This window comes from Bos mutus, chromosome 5 (assembly GCF_027580195.1).
Source record: "Bos mutus isolate GX-2022 chromosome 5, NWIPB_WYAK_1.1, whole genome shotgun sequence".
In the NCBI taxonomy this organism is placed as follows: domain Eukaryota; kingdom Metazoa; phylum Chordata; class Mammalia; order Artiodactyla; family Bovidae; genus Bos; species Bos mutus.
The window spans coordinates 99,974,847-99,992,611 of record NC_091621.1 but is presented as its reverse complement, the minus strand read 5'-3'; the positions used below and the strand labels follow the sequence as shown (position 1 = coordinate 99,992,611).

The following is a 17,765-nucleotide window of genomic DNA, read 5'->3' as shown; positions in this document are numbered from 1 at the left end:
GGAACACCCCACCCACCTCCTTGAGGTCAAGTCAGCCTGAATCCAGGACCAGGCTACTAATGGACACTTGGCTGCAGTGAGGTCTGCGGTTCCCAAGTCCTGGTTTCCTTATCCATACATAAACATGCTACTAACTCCCTAACAGGATTAGTTTGAAAAACAGAAAGAATGTGCAAAGGACTCAGCCTGGAAGCCTGTGCAAGAAATGAACTCCACAGGCAGCTGCTGTCCATCTACCTCCCCATCAAGAAGTCGCCATGATGGGTGGTGCTGACTCGGTCAGGGAGGTGGAAGAACTAGCTGAGAAGTAACCAGGGTTCCAGCAGTTGTCAGCAGCCTCAGTGCTAGAGGGAAACTGACATCAGCCTTCTGGAAGAAGGCCCCCACGGGCTCGACTGCCCAGCCAGACCCTGCAGGACACGGCAGCTCGAGGCAGACTCAGGGCAGCCTGTGTGTTCGGCCTCAAGAGATGGATTTAGCTGTTGGGCACCAGCAGATACTGCACAGCAAGGTCACGTGCCTCTCCGCGAGGGGACCCTCCTGCATGCTGATCCCAGCAGCCCACTCGGCTGCACATTTCTGACAATCACCTCTTCTCCTGTCTTGGGACGGAAAAAGGGAGTCCAGCCAGGGAGGAGCAACAAGAAAGCTCGAGTCCAACACAAGCTGCAGCTGCCCCTCCAGCCCTGAGAAATATCAACAGTGCGGGGGTGGGGAGGGAACCCGGCCACTCACATGGACACAGCCCGCACCCTGCCCCCCACTGGGCAAGGGTTCAGAGCAGACCCGGAGGATGACCTTGCTTCCAGCTCTCAACTTTCCCAAAGAACAGGGCCCTTCAAGGCTGTGCAGCAGGGCCTGAGACAGACCGGGAGGGGTCCCCGATAAGGCAGCAGGGAAGGGAAGGCAGGGGGAGGGGCGGGAGGGAGGTGCTAAAGGTGGGGGAAGCCAGGGTAGAATAAGAGAATAAGGGGACTGGGGGGTGGGACGTGGCACAGAACAGAAAGAACACAGCTGTGATGGGGTCAGGCCTCCCTCCCCCACCCCCTGCTGCATCTCAGAGGCTGCCCAGCAGCTAGCGTGTTCAGTCCCGCTCCCTGGCAGCAGGCAAGAATGTACCTGCGCGGCACGGCAAGTCTGCAGGCAGTGGCGGCTGAGGCTACCATAAAAGGAAACATTCCCATCCCTTCCAGAGGAGCCGTTTTCCCAGGGCTGTCCGGGCCTGGTCCCTGGGACGGCTGGAATTCCTCTGATTGTGTGAGGGGGAGTCAGATGCTGAAAGGCTGAACAACAGGAAGCAAAGGCCCCAGACACACACGTGTGGGCACACACACACAGTCACACTGTGCACACAGACCCACACGCACACACACAGGGTTGTGGACAAGTTGCATGTGGACATGCATACACATGAATGCAGAGAGCAGACGTGCCTGGGCACATGCGCAGAGCCATGAGTGCGCACACAGGCACATGTACACCTGTGGGTGCACACACACAGATAGACACTTACACAGAGGCCTGCACACACTTCACATCCCACTTCCAGAACCAAATACTTCGTGTAAGCTTCATCCACTCCACCATCTCCAGCTCTCCCTGCTCTCTGACTTTTCACCTCCAACTCCTGAAGCCAAGGTACCACTGCCAACCCAGCCTAAAAGGAAACCCTCCAACCCTTGAATTTTACACTTAAAAGAAACCTTAATTTGCTTCACCAGAACATTGGCTGAGGCAAATACTTTTGCAGAGGAAACCTGACAGGAGGCGTTTCTGATTTCCTCAACTCTTGCCCCAACCACTGGGTGTCCCTAAATCCACCTGCCCACATCCCCCAGAACCTGTCGATTTCTCTCTTTTTACAGAAGGTTGGGTTGGCACCTCTTAGGAGGCAGGCACTGCCCCTGGTCTGCACAAGCCTGTCTCACCGCATTTGGCTCTGTTCCTGCGCTCAGAAGCATCTCTTCTGGGTAGGGCTATTGTTTTTGTTTAGTCGCTCAGTCATGCCCAACTCTTTGCAACTCCATGGACCATAGCCCACCAGGCTCCTCTGTCCGTGGGATTTTCCAGGCAAGAATACTGGAGTGTGTTGCCATTTCCTTCTCCAGGGGATCTTCCTGAGCCAAGGATCAAACCCAGGGCTCCTGCATTGGCAGACAGATTCTTTACTGCTGAGCCACCAGGGGTCAGGCAGGAGATGGGGGAGGCTGGAGGGAATTCTCAGCGACTCTCCTCTGGCTCAGTTTACTGTGCTGGGGCCCCAGTGCATTCCGGCCAGAACTCTCCTTAACACACACTCCATAAGCTCTCCCCATACGGTCCTCTCTAGGGACACGGACCCTTGAGAGTCCAGCCCACTCCATTGTTTGCTCAAGTCCTTATTTGAGCCTGTGTGGAATGAAGGCTTATTTGAAAACACCCTTCCTTCCTCCACTATAGAGGAGACAGACAGACAGACAGATAGGAATCTGACAGCCCAGAACCAGGGAAGTGCACCCACCAGAGAAAATCCAGTTCTGGGAAACAGGCTCCCATAGGATGAAGACAGTAGCCTGACTTAGGGCCCCTGAACCTCTCCTGCCCTGGTCCTGCTTCGGCAGGGACAGGGTAGAGACAGGAACACGAATCTCTGCAGTGATTTTCAACTCTTTTAAAAGCCGCAGCAGGGACTTCCCTGGTGGTCAAGTGGTTGAGACTCTGCCTTCCAATGCAGGGGTTTCTGGTTCAATCCCTGGTCAGGGAGTTAGGATCTCACATAGCAAAAAACCAAAATGTTGAAACAATATTGTAACAAATTCAATACAGACTTTAAAAGCAGCAGCAGCCTTTCCTCAGGAAAAAATCTTCCTGAGTCCCCCATATGAAGCTACTGCTAAGTCACTTCAGTCGTGTCTGACTCTGTGCGACCCCGTAGACAGCAGCCCACCAACCTTCCCTGTCCCTCGGATTCTCCAGGCAAGAACACTGGAGTGGGTTGCCATTTCCTTCTCCAACACATGAAATTGAAAAGTGAAAGTGAAGTCGCTCAGTCGTGTCCGACCCTCAGCGACCCCATGGACTGCAGCCTTCCAGGCTCCTCCATCCATGGGATTTTCCAGGCAAGAGTACTGGAAAAGTAGGAGATAAAAACCATAGCTGCTTGGGAGGTGGAGACAGGGTTCCTGGGAACACACTTTACAACTACTGGTCCATGTGTCTGGAGCCATGGGGGAGAGAATAAAGCCGCTGGCTTGGTGCCCTAGAGCCCAGGGCAGCACCCTCGTTCTGCACGTCCCCACAGGATGCCTGGCCCCTCAGCCTCCGGGCAATGCAAGGGCAGGGTTCCCTGGCAGCGCCGCTCTAAGGATCAAATGAGGCGGGTGCCTAAAGCCCAAGACACAGGGCAGGGTTTGGAGACTGACCAGAATGACCCCAGCTCTCTGCACCTTCCAGCTCTCCCAAATGCATGGCCTCCTCACAACGACAATGAGAAAGGTTTTAAGTTACATATCCAGTGATGAGGCCATTCCCTCCCTGGATTTTATTTTAAACCCCAAATGCCCTGAGGCCTTTTGGAGCCGATTTTGATGTCCACATGGACAGGTGTTTCCAGCCAGCTCAGGAGGCCCCATCGCAGGTTGTGGAGAGGGGCGGGGGGGAGCCCCAGCCACAGGTATTTCAGGCCAGGTATAGGCTTTACAGGCTTCTGTGAGGGGCCTTCTCGCTCACTTCCTCTGAGAGAGGAGCTGCAGATTCTTGTCCATAAAAGGCCATGCGGCTCGCTCAGCCGTGATGTGACATCAGCCCCGACAGGAAGTATGGGAGGAAGGGAACAGGTCTGTTTCACCCACTGCGGCTGCCCAGGACTGACTCATTGGACGCTCACTCAGATAACGGCTGCTGGTCTTCCGCAGGGCTTCCCTCTGGGGGCACCTGGAACAGGGTTCTGCCTACAGGACCCGTCTTCAGATCAACCGGGTTTTTCTCCAGAACGGACTGAGATGTGGATACAGCCCAAGCAAAAATGAATTCACAGGGCAGTTGCAGCTTTGACAGCCCACCTGAATGGGTGAGAGATGGCACAACCAGTGGGCCTGCGACTGTCCACACCAAGGCGGCTGTTTTTTTTGCTAAAACTGCACAGCAGACCCCCAGGTCACCCGCTGTCAGACCCCTGCTCGGTGTTGCCTGGGACAGAAGCCTCGAGCTGCGGGGACAAATTCCAGGGCTGCAGGTTACTTCTCCTGAGACCCTCTCAGAGACAGCACTTTGGTCCCAGTGGGCGAAAACACCAGGCACTTTGCCGGGTGTAAAATGTGGAGAGACTTGTGGGTTTGAGCTCAGATGTGGGGGCTGGGAAGGTTCTAGACAACAGGTGGTCCCATCAACTGCATCTAGAAGTCAGGACACCAAGTCCTGAGAAACCCAATGACTTGGTCAAAGCATATAAGCTGGACCAAGAAGCCAGGCCTCCAGATTCTTCCCCACACTACTCCCATAGGCCAGGGCCTCAGGGCTGCACGTGACATGCTATTCCCACTCACGAAGGGTCACGCCAGCCTTGCAAGCTGTCTGCTACTTTTTCCAAAGCCAGCCCAAGTCATGAGCTTGGGTTATTTAAGTGCATGGGAAGCAATCAGAGGTGAGGAAGAGAGGGGGCAAAATAATGCCTCCTGTTAGCGGGTTGCTGCCAAGCCTCGGCGGCCTTGTGTCACGGCACCCAGGGGAACCTACCAGCACCCCAATGCAGTCAGTGAGTGAGGAGAAAAACCCACTGGTGGCTCCCAAGCACATGGTGGTGTCACCAGCCGTGTTCTCTTCAGGAACAAAGGTGGGCCCAGACCAAGCAGACACTCGAAGCCAGAGAACCCCACTCGGTGCTTCTGCCCACGTTCTCCCCCTGTAGGGTCAGGGTGTGAACTCTGCAGAGGCCCAGTCCCCAGGCACAGGAGCCAGAGGTCTGGTAGGCCTACCCCACTAGCACCCCTGACAATTAGAAAGAAACTCAAGGGACTTCTCTTGAATTCTGTTAGGAGGCCCCAGATAAGCCCCTCTTGGTCAAAATGCTTCTGGTGGCTCACGCAGGTAAGCTCCTTGTGCACACGTAAACCTGCCAAAACCACTGCTTCTGGCAGACAGGGCTAGGAGCAAGAACTTCTCAGAGTGGGGCTGCTGCTGAGGCAGCTCTCATGGGTCTGCTAGGATGGAGGGAGACTCAAAAGCCACATGTGGGTATAGATGGCCCACAGCAAAGGTCATGAGGACATCTGGAGAGACCTAACAACCCCTGAGGCCAGTTTTACCCTCTGAAATAACCCCTCATGGAAAAGGAAAGACAGGCAGGACTCCTGGACAGAGTGCACTAAGCCACAGGTCACAGCTCTGCAGCAGAGAGCACAGGCGGCAAAGACAAAGGGACACAAACAGGGAATGAGATGGACACCACCAGGCAAGCTCAGGACAAACCTGGCTTCAAGTTGGAGCACAAACAGCCCTCCCAGGAGACAGCGGGCTTTGCGAATGTCCCAATGATGGGTTCAGTCCAACTTAGAGAACCAGGAACACCAATGCTAAGGAGACAAACTGCAGTGGCACGTGAAGATGCGCCCAGCAGAAGCCAGGGGATCCAATGTCTCGAGAAGGACAATCAAATGAAATAAAAGATGAGCTTGGGACTGTGGGTCCAGTATTTGCCCCCACAACATAGCTTCTGTTCTTGGCTTTCAGATTAGAGGTCTGCCCTATTGTGTTTGCAGTCCATCTTGGGTTAGAGAGACTCTAACCCAATAAGAGTCTTCAATAAGAGTCAGGAAGTCCAGTTGGAATGACACCCCGAGCCCCAATCAGCACCACCTGTCTGCCAGAAGCACAGAGTTATTACAAAGGTCGACACTGGGCCATTAGCCTTGGTCAAGACTAGAGGAATTTTACAGAAGCCACTGATGTTATCCTAAGTTTTACGCCTGCAGACTCTCAGCTCCCTTATCTCTTTAGTTTGGAGGAATTTATCTTGTTCTCCTCTGATAGCTTAATTCCAGAAATCAGGCAAGCAAAGGAAAGCAATCCTTTCCTCCAAGCGCACCAGTGTCCAGCCCTGACATATCGGGACACACTCTCTTGAGGTCTCCAGCCAAGAACTTGAGAAAACAGGAAAAACAAGCCTGTAGGCAGCAGAGAGGTTAAAAGCACAAAGCAGCTTAGCCTTTAGAGACGTTGCAGGTGAGTTTTTGTTGTTTGCATGTTGCGGGGAGGGAGATGTGAAGTAACAGAGACATGGGGCCAAGTTCTCGGCCACCCGCAAAGTTTCAGGTTCCGAGAGGTCACTTCTTTCTTCTCTCCCACTTCAGTCAGCCCAAAGCAAAGCAAAGCCGGCCTGCTGGGTTGAATCAAAAACAAAACAAAAAAAGCAAGCCAAGAGCTGAATCCTTGAAAAGGACTCATTAACCACAGATTCCTCTTCTAAAAAGAACATTTTATAGAAATGAGACTGACAGGCGTGACCACATTGTAAGTAGGCAGCCTCATTTCAGGAGCTGACTTTCCTTCCCGGGGGGCCTCACCAAGCATCCTCTACGCGGGGGCTCTGGTGTTGGGGTGGCAGGCCCAGGGCTGCCTGTCACGATGCCCCTCTGGTAGCCCACCAGCACATAAACAGAGGACTGCTCCAGAGCCAGGGAGGAACTGTCTCTCGTGTGCACGACACCCTCCGGAAGACCCACCCTCGAGGCCTCATCAACCCCAAGGCCCAAGGACCAGACCAGACAAGCCGGGGGCTGCATCTGCCAGCACACGCCTGTGTATCACGTGGTGACTGCGGGGATGGCAGCTAGATGAGCCACTTCCTGTCCATGTCGGTACCCAGAGCCTGGCCTCTCGGAGGAGGCTCACCGAGGAGACTTTAAGAAGCCACCTGAGGAAGCGTTTGCTTATCACCTTCTTCAAGCAAGTGGGAGAGTGTGTGATGAGCAGTTCTTGCAGAAGGCAGGGACTGTTCATTCAAGACATTGCATCTCCAGGCCCCACTGCTACCTTCTATTGGACATTCGTCACAGGATACAGCCTCTCGTTCGATCCTTGGAGTAACCCTGCCAGTTCCTTTATCCAGTCAAGAGGCAGACGAGAAAATGAAGGCCCAGAGTTGACCCCGATCGGTCAGGACACAACAGGGCCAGACTCCAACTAGCCCAAACCCCGTGCTCTCTTCTCCACACACTTTCTGCTCACAAGGCAAGTCTCTCCTTCAAGCTAAGGCCCAGAGAGACCCAGCAGATTAGACTCCTCTGATGATCTGCTCCAGAAGCGCCGTGTCATCTGTCAAAGCTGGACCCCCCCACCCTCCTGCTGTGGTGTATCTGCCTGCCTCTCAGGCCCCCAACCCCAGCAGGGTTGCATCCAGCACAGCCGGCTGGCAGGAGTGACAGTGGGGTGGCAGGGGCGACAGAGTGCGGCCCTAGGGTAAGCCGCTGCCTCCAGGCCTCCCTGCAGACAGCGGGGCCTTTGTGTGCAGCCGGCTGGCGGGGCTCCCTGGCAGGGCCCGAGCCTCCTGGCCGGCACATTCCTGCCTAAGTAGAATCGTCATATCTGCAGCTTCCTCGGCTGCCTGTCCTGTGAGTCTGCTTTATGCAGGGACTGTTGAAGCACTTCCGACACAGCACCTCTGGAAGACCTTAGAGGGTGGACAGCTCCATGGGAACAACAGTCGCCAAGGCTGGGTGAAGGCAGAAAGAGGGCCCTAACCCACCAAGCCAACAGAGAGCATCCCTCCAACTCCAGCCAGGGAGGAGGACAAGTGGTGAGCCCTGGAGGAGGGGTACCAGGGTGGGAGTGGGAGAACTGGCTTCTGGGGCTGGCTCTCTGGGGGCCTTTGGACAGTCAGTTAACATTTCTGGGCCTGTCTTTCTACCTGTGAGGCAGGAGGACTGTCCTCAAATGTGAAGAGAATGATCAAATTCTACCCTTCTTTGCTTACCTAGAAAGGTTACTCAAGCACCGAGAGGCAGGTGGACACTCACCCAGCCCTTGGTGACCAACCACCCTAGGGCAGCCTCCACTGAGGAGCAGAGGTGGGACTAACGTGGAGCAAAGGGTTAAATAGTTCTCGGATGAGTTCAGGTTTGGAATGCGAGCAGACCCTGCTGTCCGAGCTCATTAGAACACCAGAGTCACCAAAAGTGAACCAAACCTGGTATTCTAACTCATTAACAGAGAAGGGAGTCCTTTTCTTCTCCTCCTGGGGGAGATAACTGAGCTCTAATTCTTTAACTGGCTGGGTCTCCAGTGAAAACACAGGCAGTCTTTCCCACAGAGGGAGACTCCCAAATTCCCCCCAGGGCAGCCCCTGGTACCCTGTCCCCCAGAGCTGATATACGCCTTCAGTCTTCTCATCCTTCCGGCCTCAGATCATTCAAAACCTTCCGCTTTTTACAGAATCCTTAGGAACGCGTCAACCACAGGTAGGAAGACCCAGTAATGCCCAGGACAACAAATTAACCCAATGGGAAAGCCAAGGTTGGGAGGGTGAACCTACCAAGTCACCACAACTTTAATTAAACCCAAGGCTGAGGATTAAAACAAACAAAACTGGGCCAGGCACACCTGGGCAGTGCCATAACCATTTATTGACACATACCTGCCAGCCTTTCCACAGGATCTGACCTCCACGGGGAGTTCCGCGGTGACTTTCTGACCACCCCAGGCCCCAGCGGCAACATCTTCTAAACTCTCAAGACACCTGACACTTGCTGCAGTCGTGCTGACAGCAGGTATAGGTGGCATCTCATCCTGTTATCCAGCTTCGCCCACAGATCTCTGTGTACAAACATGTCAGTCTCTCTGCCCAGACTGCCAGCACTTCGAGTGCCAGGATAATGTACTCAAGTATTCTGGCACTTTCCATCTCCTACCTCCATAGCCTAATCTTGAGTACCATGTGCCGCCATGCCTCATCTTGTGCCCAAGGCAGACTGCACTAATCTACCCCAGCATTCTCTGGCACTGAGTCTCAGAGCCTTGCCAACACAGGGCTAGGCAAGGCACTACTGATTGATCGGAGCTGACACTTGGAACAAAATCCATCTGCAATACTTAGTCCAAAAGTTCTGAAGTAAGTGGGGGCAATTTTGCGCCCCCAGGGAACATTCAATAGTTATGTCTGGGGGCATTTTTGATTGTCACAACTGGAGAGGGAGGGTGCTATTGGCATCGAGTGGGCAGAAGCCAGGATGCTGCTAAGCATCCCATAATACTCAGGATAAGTCCCACCCCCACCCAGCCTGCAACAACAGAGTATCCAGCCCAAATGTCAGTGGTGCCAGTTTGAGAAACTCTGGCTTAGTCTAACAAATAGATAGAAAAACCATATAATTTATCATCCAAACTGGGGTGCTTCTGAAAGTAAGACAGCAGTGTCAATACTAACTGCAAGACAGCAGCAGGCATAAATCAGGCCTACAGGCAGACCAGAGCATTTAAGAGATGAAAGGCAAGGGAGGTCCCTAGGAGAAGTCAAAGAGCTCCACTCATAAAAGTCCCCAGACAAAGCCACCAACTCCCCTATTTGGCAGAATAAATGCCAGTATGTCATAAGCCACAGCCAGCTGAGGGACGAAATCTTTTTCTAGTTCTCATTTAAAGAAAAAGCAGAAAAGGAACTGTCTGGCTGTGCCTTTTAGGATGTGTGTGTCAGAGAACAGACTTGTGTTTCTCAAAGCCAGGGGGGCTGCGTGTATTAAGTTAAACACTCTCTCCAAAAGAGAGAAGCTGATTCTAACAACCTGAGGACCCCAATGCTCCACTGTTATTACCTGACTTAGGGCAAGAACCAAAAGACTCCTCCTGGGAACTTTCTTTATTGGTGAGCCATCTTGTCATAAAAGGGCAACTTCTGTTAATTAACTTCCTCCCTATTGTCTCAAGAACAAGAAATCTGTTGCCGATTGCTTTGCTGGTCAACTGTGTGAAACGAGAGGGAACTTGGAAATGTCCCTGGTTAACATGGGGGCTGAAGAGCTGCACCGAGTCCAGCATGAGGCACAGAGTGGGTGAAAACTTCTCAGTCTGAGGTTCAGAAAATACATGGACCCAGCACCTACACAGATCACTAAAGAGAAGCACTAAGACCCTAGGTTCCTCATGCCTGCAGATGTATTTCCTATCCCTGTTCTCCAAAAGATGAAAACACCCACCCATTTGCCCTCATAATTTGAGGCAGCTCCTTGGTTCCTGTCAAGGCCATTCCATTACAGCCAAGACTTCCTGCTCAACACAAAGGAAAGCTCCAGTCCTCTGCAAGTTCCCTTTTCCTTTTTTCCCCAGCTGCTTCCAACCTGTAGAGCTGACTTTTGTCCCTCAAAATTATCACAGTTGAACACATAACTTGGGCAAATCTCTTTAGGAAGAAGTCCTACAGGTTGTTAAAAAAAAAGGCTAGCAGTCTAATTTCAGAAATTCCAATTCCTGGAGCCATGCTATAGTATATCACTACGTTATTCTTATCATAATGGCTTGACGAGAAGTGAAAAAGCCCACTTGCTAGAAAAAAAACCTTTTGGGTTCAGGATCCAGGTATGGGAACATGCTCTAACTCAGCAATGCAGAGCTCAAGAAGACTCCAGCCTGCATGAGGCCAATTATAAGAGCCAGGAGAAAACTGACTCATAACCTCTGGAGACAGACTCGGGCTCTTCTGGAATCCCACAAAATGTTCTCCCATCAGACTCTTCTAGTTAGCACTCTGAAACCAATATCCTACTTTAAAACTAAAAGGCTGGCTTCCTCAAGGAATTTCGATAGACGTGAACATGAGCCAAAGGGGAGGTCAAACTTGTACATCCTACCTAATTCACCAAGTTTGGTGATGAAACACCTTCCACAGCACTGTGTGGATGGTACAAGACAGACCCACATGTTGCCATTTTAAACCACTAAACCAGGGATAAAATTAACGCAAGACTCATCACCACCACTGCCTAGATTGACTATTAAGATTAAAGAAAAAATAAAAACAGGATGCCCATGTAATAAGTAAGACATGAAAAACCACTATCAGTATAAGATATAAGAATGTAACCCTATGCTAAGTAGTTGGCTAAGCTCTGAGAATATAAAGGCAACATGGGCCTGGTCCACACCTAAGTCAAAGTATTACCAGGGTTAGCCCAGACATCCTCCCTAGCTGGCAGTAATACTTCAGTCACGTCTTTAACAAGAGTAGAGACTTGCCAGCTATTGCAAGGCAGATGGAACAGCCATGGTGGTGTGAAGCAGAAAGGCCTATTGGAGAAATATAAGGAGTTCCATGCAACCAGGAAGTTGGAGAGGTAGGCAGCAGGCCAATTAAAAAAGGGACAGTGTAAGATGAATCAGGTTCCAGGCTTGGGTGATCGGGTGGATGGAGAAATGGCATCTAGGAGCAGTGGGCTGGCGGCAATCAGCTAATAGAGCTGGTCCTCAGCAGGAAAGTGATGGCAAAGCCACTGAAGCAGGTGGGGCCATGGTCCAGAGGATGAGACCTTGAGAAGCAACAGGTGTTAATAGGGGAGAAGACGTGAATGGGGCCGTAAGATTAGGGAACCATAAAATCGCCGGAAGGAAGGGCTTTCAAAAGGAAGTGGTCAAGACTGTCCAATCCTAGGAGAGGTTAAGTAAGATAAGAAGCCAGAGCTCCACAGAAGGGAGGATGGGCTTTACCAGACAGTCTGGGAGGGCAGCAGATGACATGCAGGGGCAGGAGTATGGCTGAGAAGTGCTGAATGGGGGCACTGAGCGTGGATACTTCCCCTAAAGAGTTTCACTGTGATGGAGGAGGGCAGAGACAACCTACAGAGGGCACAGAATCCAGGAGAGACTTTGTCTGTTTTTTTTAAAAGACGTAATAACTCACACATGTTTCCAGACTGTGGAGAAGAGAGGAAGAGGTTAAAATCATGGAGGAAAGGGAATAACAGGTAGAAAAGGCGGCCTGGAAGTCAGAGAACTGGCACAGGAGCTCTTGATCAGAATGAGAAATTGGGAAAATAATTAGGAAATGCACTTTTTTTTAAAGCTTCTACACTATCAACATATAAACATCTCCTTTGACAGCCACCAGTCTTGGCTCTCATGCAGTGGCTTACAGACCTCGATGCACAGCCCCCTCACCAGCACCAGTGATTACCAATCCACAGGATCACCAGGGCTTTGAACATGAAGGAGCACCTGCAAAGTTGCTGACGAGGCTGCAGGTAAAGACAGACCCTTGGAAGGCTGAGGGACTCACCTTGCATCATACTCCTATAGGCGGTGTCTGTGATAGCGTAAATGTGGGGGGGCATCTCATGCCTCTTCTTGCCCTTGTACATTTCCACGATCTCTTCGGAATAGATGGGCAGGTTCTTATAAGGGTTGATGACCACACAGAACAGGCCTGAATAGGTCTGAAAAGAGTGACAAACGGGAATGGGTTAAGAAGTTTGACTCTCAATGTCATGGAAATCCTGTAGCAAAATGTCTGCTGCCTCCAAGGATCCCAAGTCAGCCTGATGTGAAAGCACCTCCTGGAGCCCCTGGTTTTCCAGGTCCTGCTCCAGCAGACCTGCTGAGGCATGGGGGCATCACCAACATTTCTGCTTTTTCAGTGGGGGGCCTCCCTTGACTGCAAGACTGCTGCCAGCTGTGCGCATCAACAAGCATGTGCTTTGGGCAAGATACGGGGCAAGCTTCATGGACAGTAGGAGTCCAGTTGTGAAACTGAGATGTAAGGACAATAAGAGATGTGTTTGCCTTCGTGAGAGACGCACAAAGGGAAAAGGATGCAGCTGCAGCAAGCCAACTGTGTGAAGATACAAATTATTCTATCCTGAGGGACTTTCCAAGATATTTAAGCCAAAACTTTTCCAGCATTGGGAAAGACTCATTATGTTCCTCAACCATATAGATCCTTTGTGGGAGAGTAGATCACAGACAGATAACCCCTCCCTGGAATCTTCCAGAGACAATAACATGAAGATCTCTTAAAAAAAAAAAAAAGACCACTATCCTGTCCCCCATGAACTTTCTCCAAGACTCAGGTCTCCGCTGAAGGGGAACTCAATTCATCAGCACTCACAGTGAGACTCCTGGGAACACACCTGACACCCCAAGTCTGAGTTCACCAGGTTAGATCAGACCCCAGAGTCAAATCCCAACAAGGGCAAGTTTCTTAACTGCCCCCTCCCCATTTCTCAATCTGTAAAATGGGCACAGGCAGGCTAGTTGATCCTCATTGAGTGAGGGGCTCAGAGTAGTTCAGGAAAGCAGTTTCCAGCAGCAACAGTCTAGGCAGACCTGCCTTTCTTTGGTGTCTTCTTTTTCTAATAATTTCCCTGCTATTTTCTTTTTCTTCCAAGATCCCCCTCCCCCTCCCTGCAACACACCAAAAAAAGACAGACTCCTAATACCTGGATAAGACTCCCAAGACCACCTAGGGGACATGGGTACTCACTGAGGGACACAGCTCTCTTTAGGCAGCTGGAGCAACACAAGCACCTTCTCCCAAGAAAAACAGGCCAGAGGCCCCAAAGAAGCCAGGCAAAGCGAGACCCACAAGCCATGACTCACGCACACCTGCAGCCCCCGACTCTGCTGAGTGACAGCTGAAGACCACGGGGCAGGTTCCTGGCAGAGTTGGAAACAGACCCAGGTCCCACGACCCCCCTCCCCACCCCCAGCCAGTGCAGACCTCCTTGGCTGTGGAGGGCGACTCTCCAAGGGCCTCCCATCTTTTTGTTTCCCTCTCTACAAGTGCCCTTGACCCTCATTGTCCACAGTGTTGCCTCTGGATCCAACAGCAGCCCACATCTGAGGGGCTGTGTCAGTCCAGTCCCTTCCACCCCTGCCCTCTCCAGTCTCGCCAAAAATGAAGGTGGATCTTGTAGCCAAATCCAAACACAGGATCTACATGGGAACTGATCGTGAGGACAAAGCTCCTTCCCAGCACTGGCCAAGGGCTACAGGTCTTGAACTTTCCAAGCAGCAGTTAGGCTGAAAGCAGAACTCCAGAGGGACCCACCAACCACGCAATGGCCCGCATGCAAAACAGCAGCTGAGCTTGGGACATGAACAAGTGTGTTTGGCTGCCTCTTCTGCTTGGAGGAGGGGATGCAAGGCCCTTAATTTCCTTTCTTCCTGGGATAATCAGTCAATTGTTTTCCCTCCAACTACTCTTTTCAGGAGGGACCAGGAAAGCTCTAAAGTAAAGCCGTCTGCACGTGGTATCAGCAAGCTCTGGCTCGCTACTACGAGAAGACAGGAGTGCCTTGGGTAACCTCTGGTTTTCCCTCCACTACTGTCGGGTGGGGGCGAGATGGCAGACCAGGCAGCAGCGAAGTCATCCCAGGAGCTCAGAAACAAGTGTGCTTTGTTCCTGGGGTTTGAGAAAACCCACACTCTAGGAAATCCAGCCTGATGAAAGTGAAGGACACGTGGCCACACATTTAGGGCGCGCAGTGGGGCCAGATGTTTGGAAACAGCTGGTGGTGACAGCAGAAGGAGCCTGGGGTTTACTAAGACAAGTCGTTCTGACAGCTGGGTGGGCAGATGGTCCTGAGAGGAGTTCAAGAGGACCTCAAAATTCTCTGAGCTAATCCCATCAAATCAGTAGACTATCAAACTAAGCCCCATGGAATGAGTGCCACAGCTCAGGTGGGAGGCAAGGGGCTGTACCTCGAGCCCATGGCGCTGGAAGCCCGTGGAGGCACAGACATTGAGCAAGTGGCTCTGTTTCCACCCAGCCACGCCAGGGAGCTGCTCCATTCACAGGCCACAGAGGCTCTTTGTGCCCGACCGCCCCCTGTCCCCAGGCCTCCCCCCACTGAAGAAACAGACAGAGCAGCTGTGGCGCAGAATTACCCCACGCCGCCCACAAGGCCAGGCAAACACACCACACAAAGGCTCCCAGGGTTGCAATTTGGAACCTCATGTGCAGGGGGCGAGGGGGCCTGTGAATGAGGTGGCGCCCCCTTGCCCAGGCAGCCCCACCAAGCAGCTTTGATCTTCCCGAAGCCCTGCACCTGCTGGGGTCTCCATTAGGGCAAATGCATAGTCAGCTTCCTTCTGGTGAGGATGCTGAGAAAGAGGCCAGCCAGACGGAGGCACGAGGGTCTGTGCCTGGGGAAGGCCAGCAAAGATGCAAAAACAGGAGTTAATGCCTGATGCCTCCAGCTGAAGAGTTTCAGAAAAAAGGCTCAGATTCTACCCCTGAGCTTATAGGCGTGGGTCCATGCCTGCCTAGAGAGCAAAACACATGTTCTGGGAGATGAAGCAACTAACACACTTTCATAACTAATATTCCCATTTGCAGTATGCTGATAGGCAAGTGCAGGCCATCAATTTGTTTCATACTCAGCGGTTCTCTAACAGGACCCAAGCTTAACTGCGACACGTACAAAAGGCCGAGCAGAGGGTCAGAGTTACCTTCACCTACAACAAATGGCAGCAGCTACAGAGCCCAAGCCTGAATGAGCCCAGGATTGGCTGGTGTGTTACAATGTTCTCACAACTCCTTGTAGATGGGCAAGTGAGGCCCCACGTAGCCATGTCAAATGTTCAGGGAGGGCCAAGATGCGAACCAGGTGCTGGAGGCTCCAACTCGCATGACCTGAATCACTCTGCTTTACTGAGCAGGACCATTTCTTAGAGGCCAGCAGAGTGGTTCTAACATAAATCATCAAGGATACCAAGGGAAGAGTCCCCTGCCCAGACAACAGCACTTACTCCCATCTCCCATCCACAGACAAGCAATGCTTCCTTAAGGCCGTTTGTTTTTCTGCAAGTCACTAATTCTGAATTTCAATATTAATACCCCAAGAGAAGGGGGCTTTTAATTTGGTCCATACAATATTTTCATCAAGAACTCCTGATTTCCAATCTCAGGCCTGCCAACACCTGGCTGTGTGTGTAAATCCCTTGCCCTCTCTGGGCCTCAATCCTTCCCACTTGTCATATTACATATTAGAAAGCTGGGTGAAGCTGGTCCATTAAGGACTTTTCCACTTAGATAGGTCAAAGTATCTCCTTATCCTACCAACTGCGAACACCACCCACTCATGTAGATGAGTCCTGGAACCACCTACACGTGTAGAGCCCCGCCCACTTATTTAGATATGTCCTGGGACCGCCCACCTTGTAGAGCCCCGCCCATTTATGTAGATGAGTCCTGGGACCGCCTACCCACACAGAGCCCCGCCCACTTACGTAGATGAGTCCTGAGTAGTAGCGCTCCTTGAGGTTGTGCAGCACCGAGGCTTCGTTGAGGCACGTGAGCTCCGCCATGTCTTCCACCTTAGAGAACTTGGGTGGATTCATCTTCTGGATATCATCCTTGTTCACCTTCACCTTCTTCCCGTTCTCCACCAGCTCCACAATGGCCTCCTCACCCATCTCTTCCTTGAGGCTGGCGGGCTCAAAGCCACTCTTGTCAGAAGGCACCCATACCAGCTTCTTGGCAGCCCAGTCGGCCTGGGCCAGGGGGTTATTGATGAAGTTTTTATCCACATAGAGATATTTATCGGCAGCTTGCTGCGCCATGGTGACTTACAGCCAGGACCTAAGGGAGAAAAAAAGATAAAAGATTAGCTATACACCACACCAGCTACATAAAGATCACTTATCTCATATCTTTGTAAATTGTACAGCATTATAATAAGTAAATTATAGATAACCAGGTTGTACAATTTGTCAAAATTTTATCACTCTCTCTTTGCAGGAGAAAGATGTACGTTGCTGAAGAAAAAAATGATCAAGGATTCTGTAAGGAATTAATGGTAAGATGTATCCTATGGTAAATGTATAATCAAATCTATAAACAACAATTGTGCCAAATGATGAGCATAATAAGAATCTCGGACAGATGTAATTATAGTCACACTAGGCTACACCCACTAAGGCCAGGAAAGTGACCACACAGTTTAAGAAGACTTCCAACAACAACAGATTTCTAGTTAGCCCAAAACAGGCAACTGACTACAAGTGCAAAGTGTAAGTCTCCAGTTTAAAAAACTTTCTTATTTCATGGAGTCAACCAAGAGAAGAAAACATACCACCAGTATGTTGCCAACAGATTTTAATTCCACTGCCCCAAGAAATCAGGTGAAAAGGAAAGAAGTCAGGCTCCAGGAAACGTGGAGAGTAAGTAGTGACTACTTCCCTTTTGGGGCCTAATGTGAAAACATAACCCTCACAATTCATAGCTCAGGAGAACTTAAGCCCATGTGTGTTTGCTTTTTCTGAAGCTCATTTGCAAAACAAAGATGATAAAATAAGAACCCCTCACATCTGAGTGGTTTTATAGTTTATGAAATACTATCACACACACTTCTCTATCTCAGAAGATCCTCATTCTAACAACTCTGTAAGGTGGGTAAGGTAAGTGTTATTATCCCATTTTACAGATGAGGAAACAGAAGCTCTGGAGGTAAGGGGCTTTGTCCAAAGTTACCTAGGAAGGACTCATGCTCCCTGCTCTAACTCCCGCTTCCCACTGCCTAACCACAGTATTTATTCCTGCTCAGAGGCTCAGCTGGGATCAGCTGGGAGGACAGCTGTTTTGAGTGAATCAAAAGCAGGACTTAGATGCCCTGATCTAGAACAGAGCCAGCCAGAACCACCAGAGGAATAGCCCAGAAGCTCACTGCCTAGCTTACAACACAGAAAGGTTTTTCCCTTGTGAGATCAAGGCCCCCTCCCCAGGTCCAGGAAGCCAGGAGGACCCCAGATCCACATCTAGAGTCACAGAGTCTTTCATGCTTCCAGGTCCCAGCAGGAACTGCGAT

General features: G+C 51.2%; 1 protein-coding gene across 1 annotated transcript in view; it reads right to left on the bottom strand.

The window, feature by feature from the left end:
* The window catches only part of MYH9 (myosin heavy chain 9), an 86,126-nt gene that overhangs the window by 38,924 nt on the left and 29,437 nt on the right, over positions 1-17,765 (bottom strand). The window contains exons 2-3 of the mRNA XM_070371358.1: positions 16,189-16,540; positions 12,236-12,392 (exon numbers count right to left, since the gene is read on the bottom strand). Of these exons, the coding sequence (XP_070227459.1) occupies positions 12,236-12,392; positions 16,189-16,521 (490 nt within the window). The 5' untranslated portion in view covers positions 16,522-16,540. The remainder of the gene's footprint in view (positions 1-12,235; positions 12,393-16,188; positions 16,541-17,765) is intronic.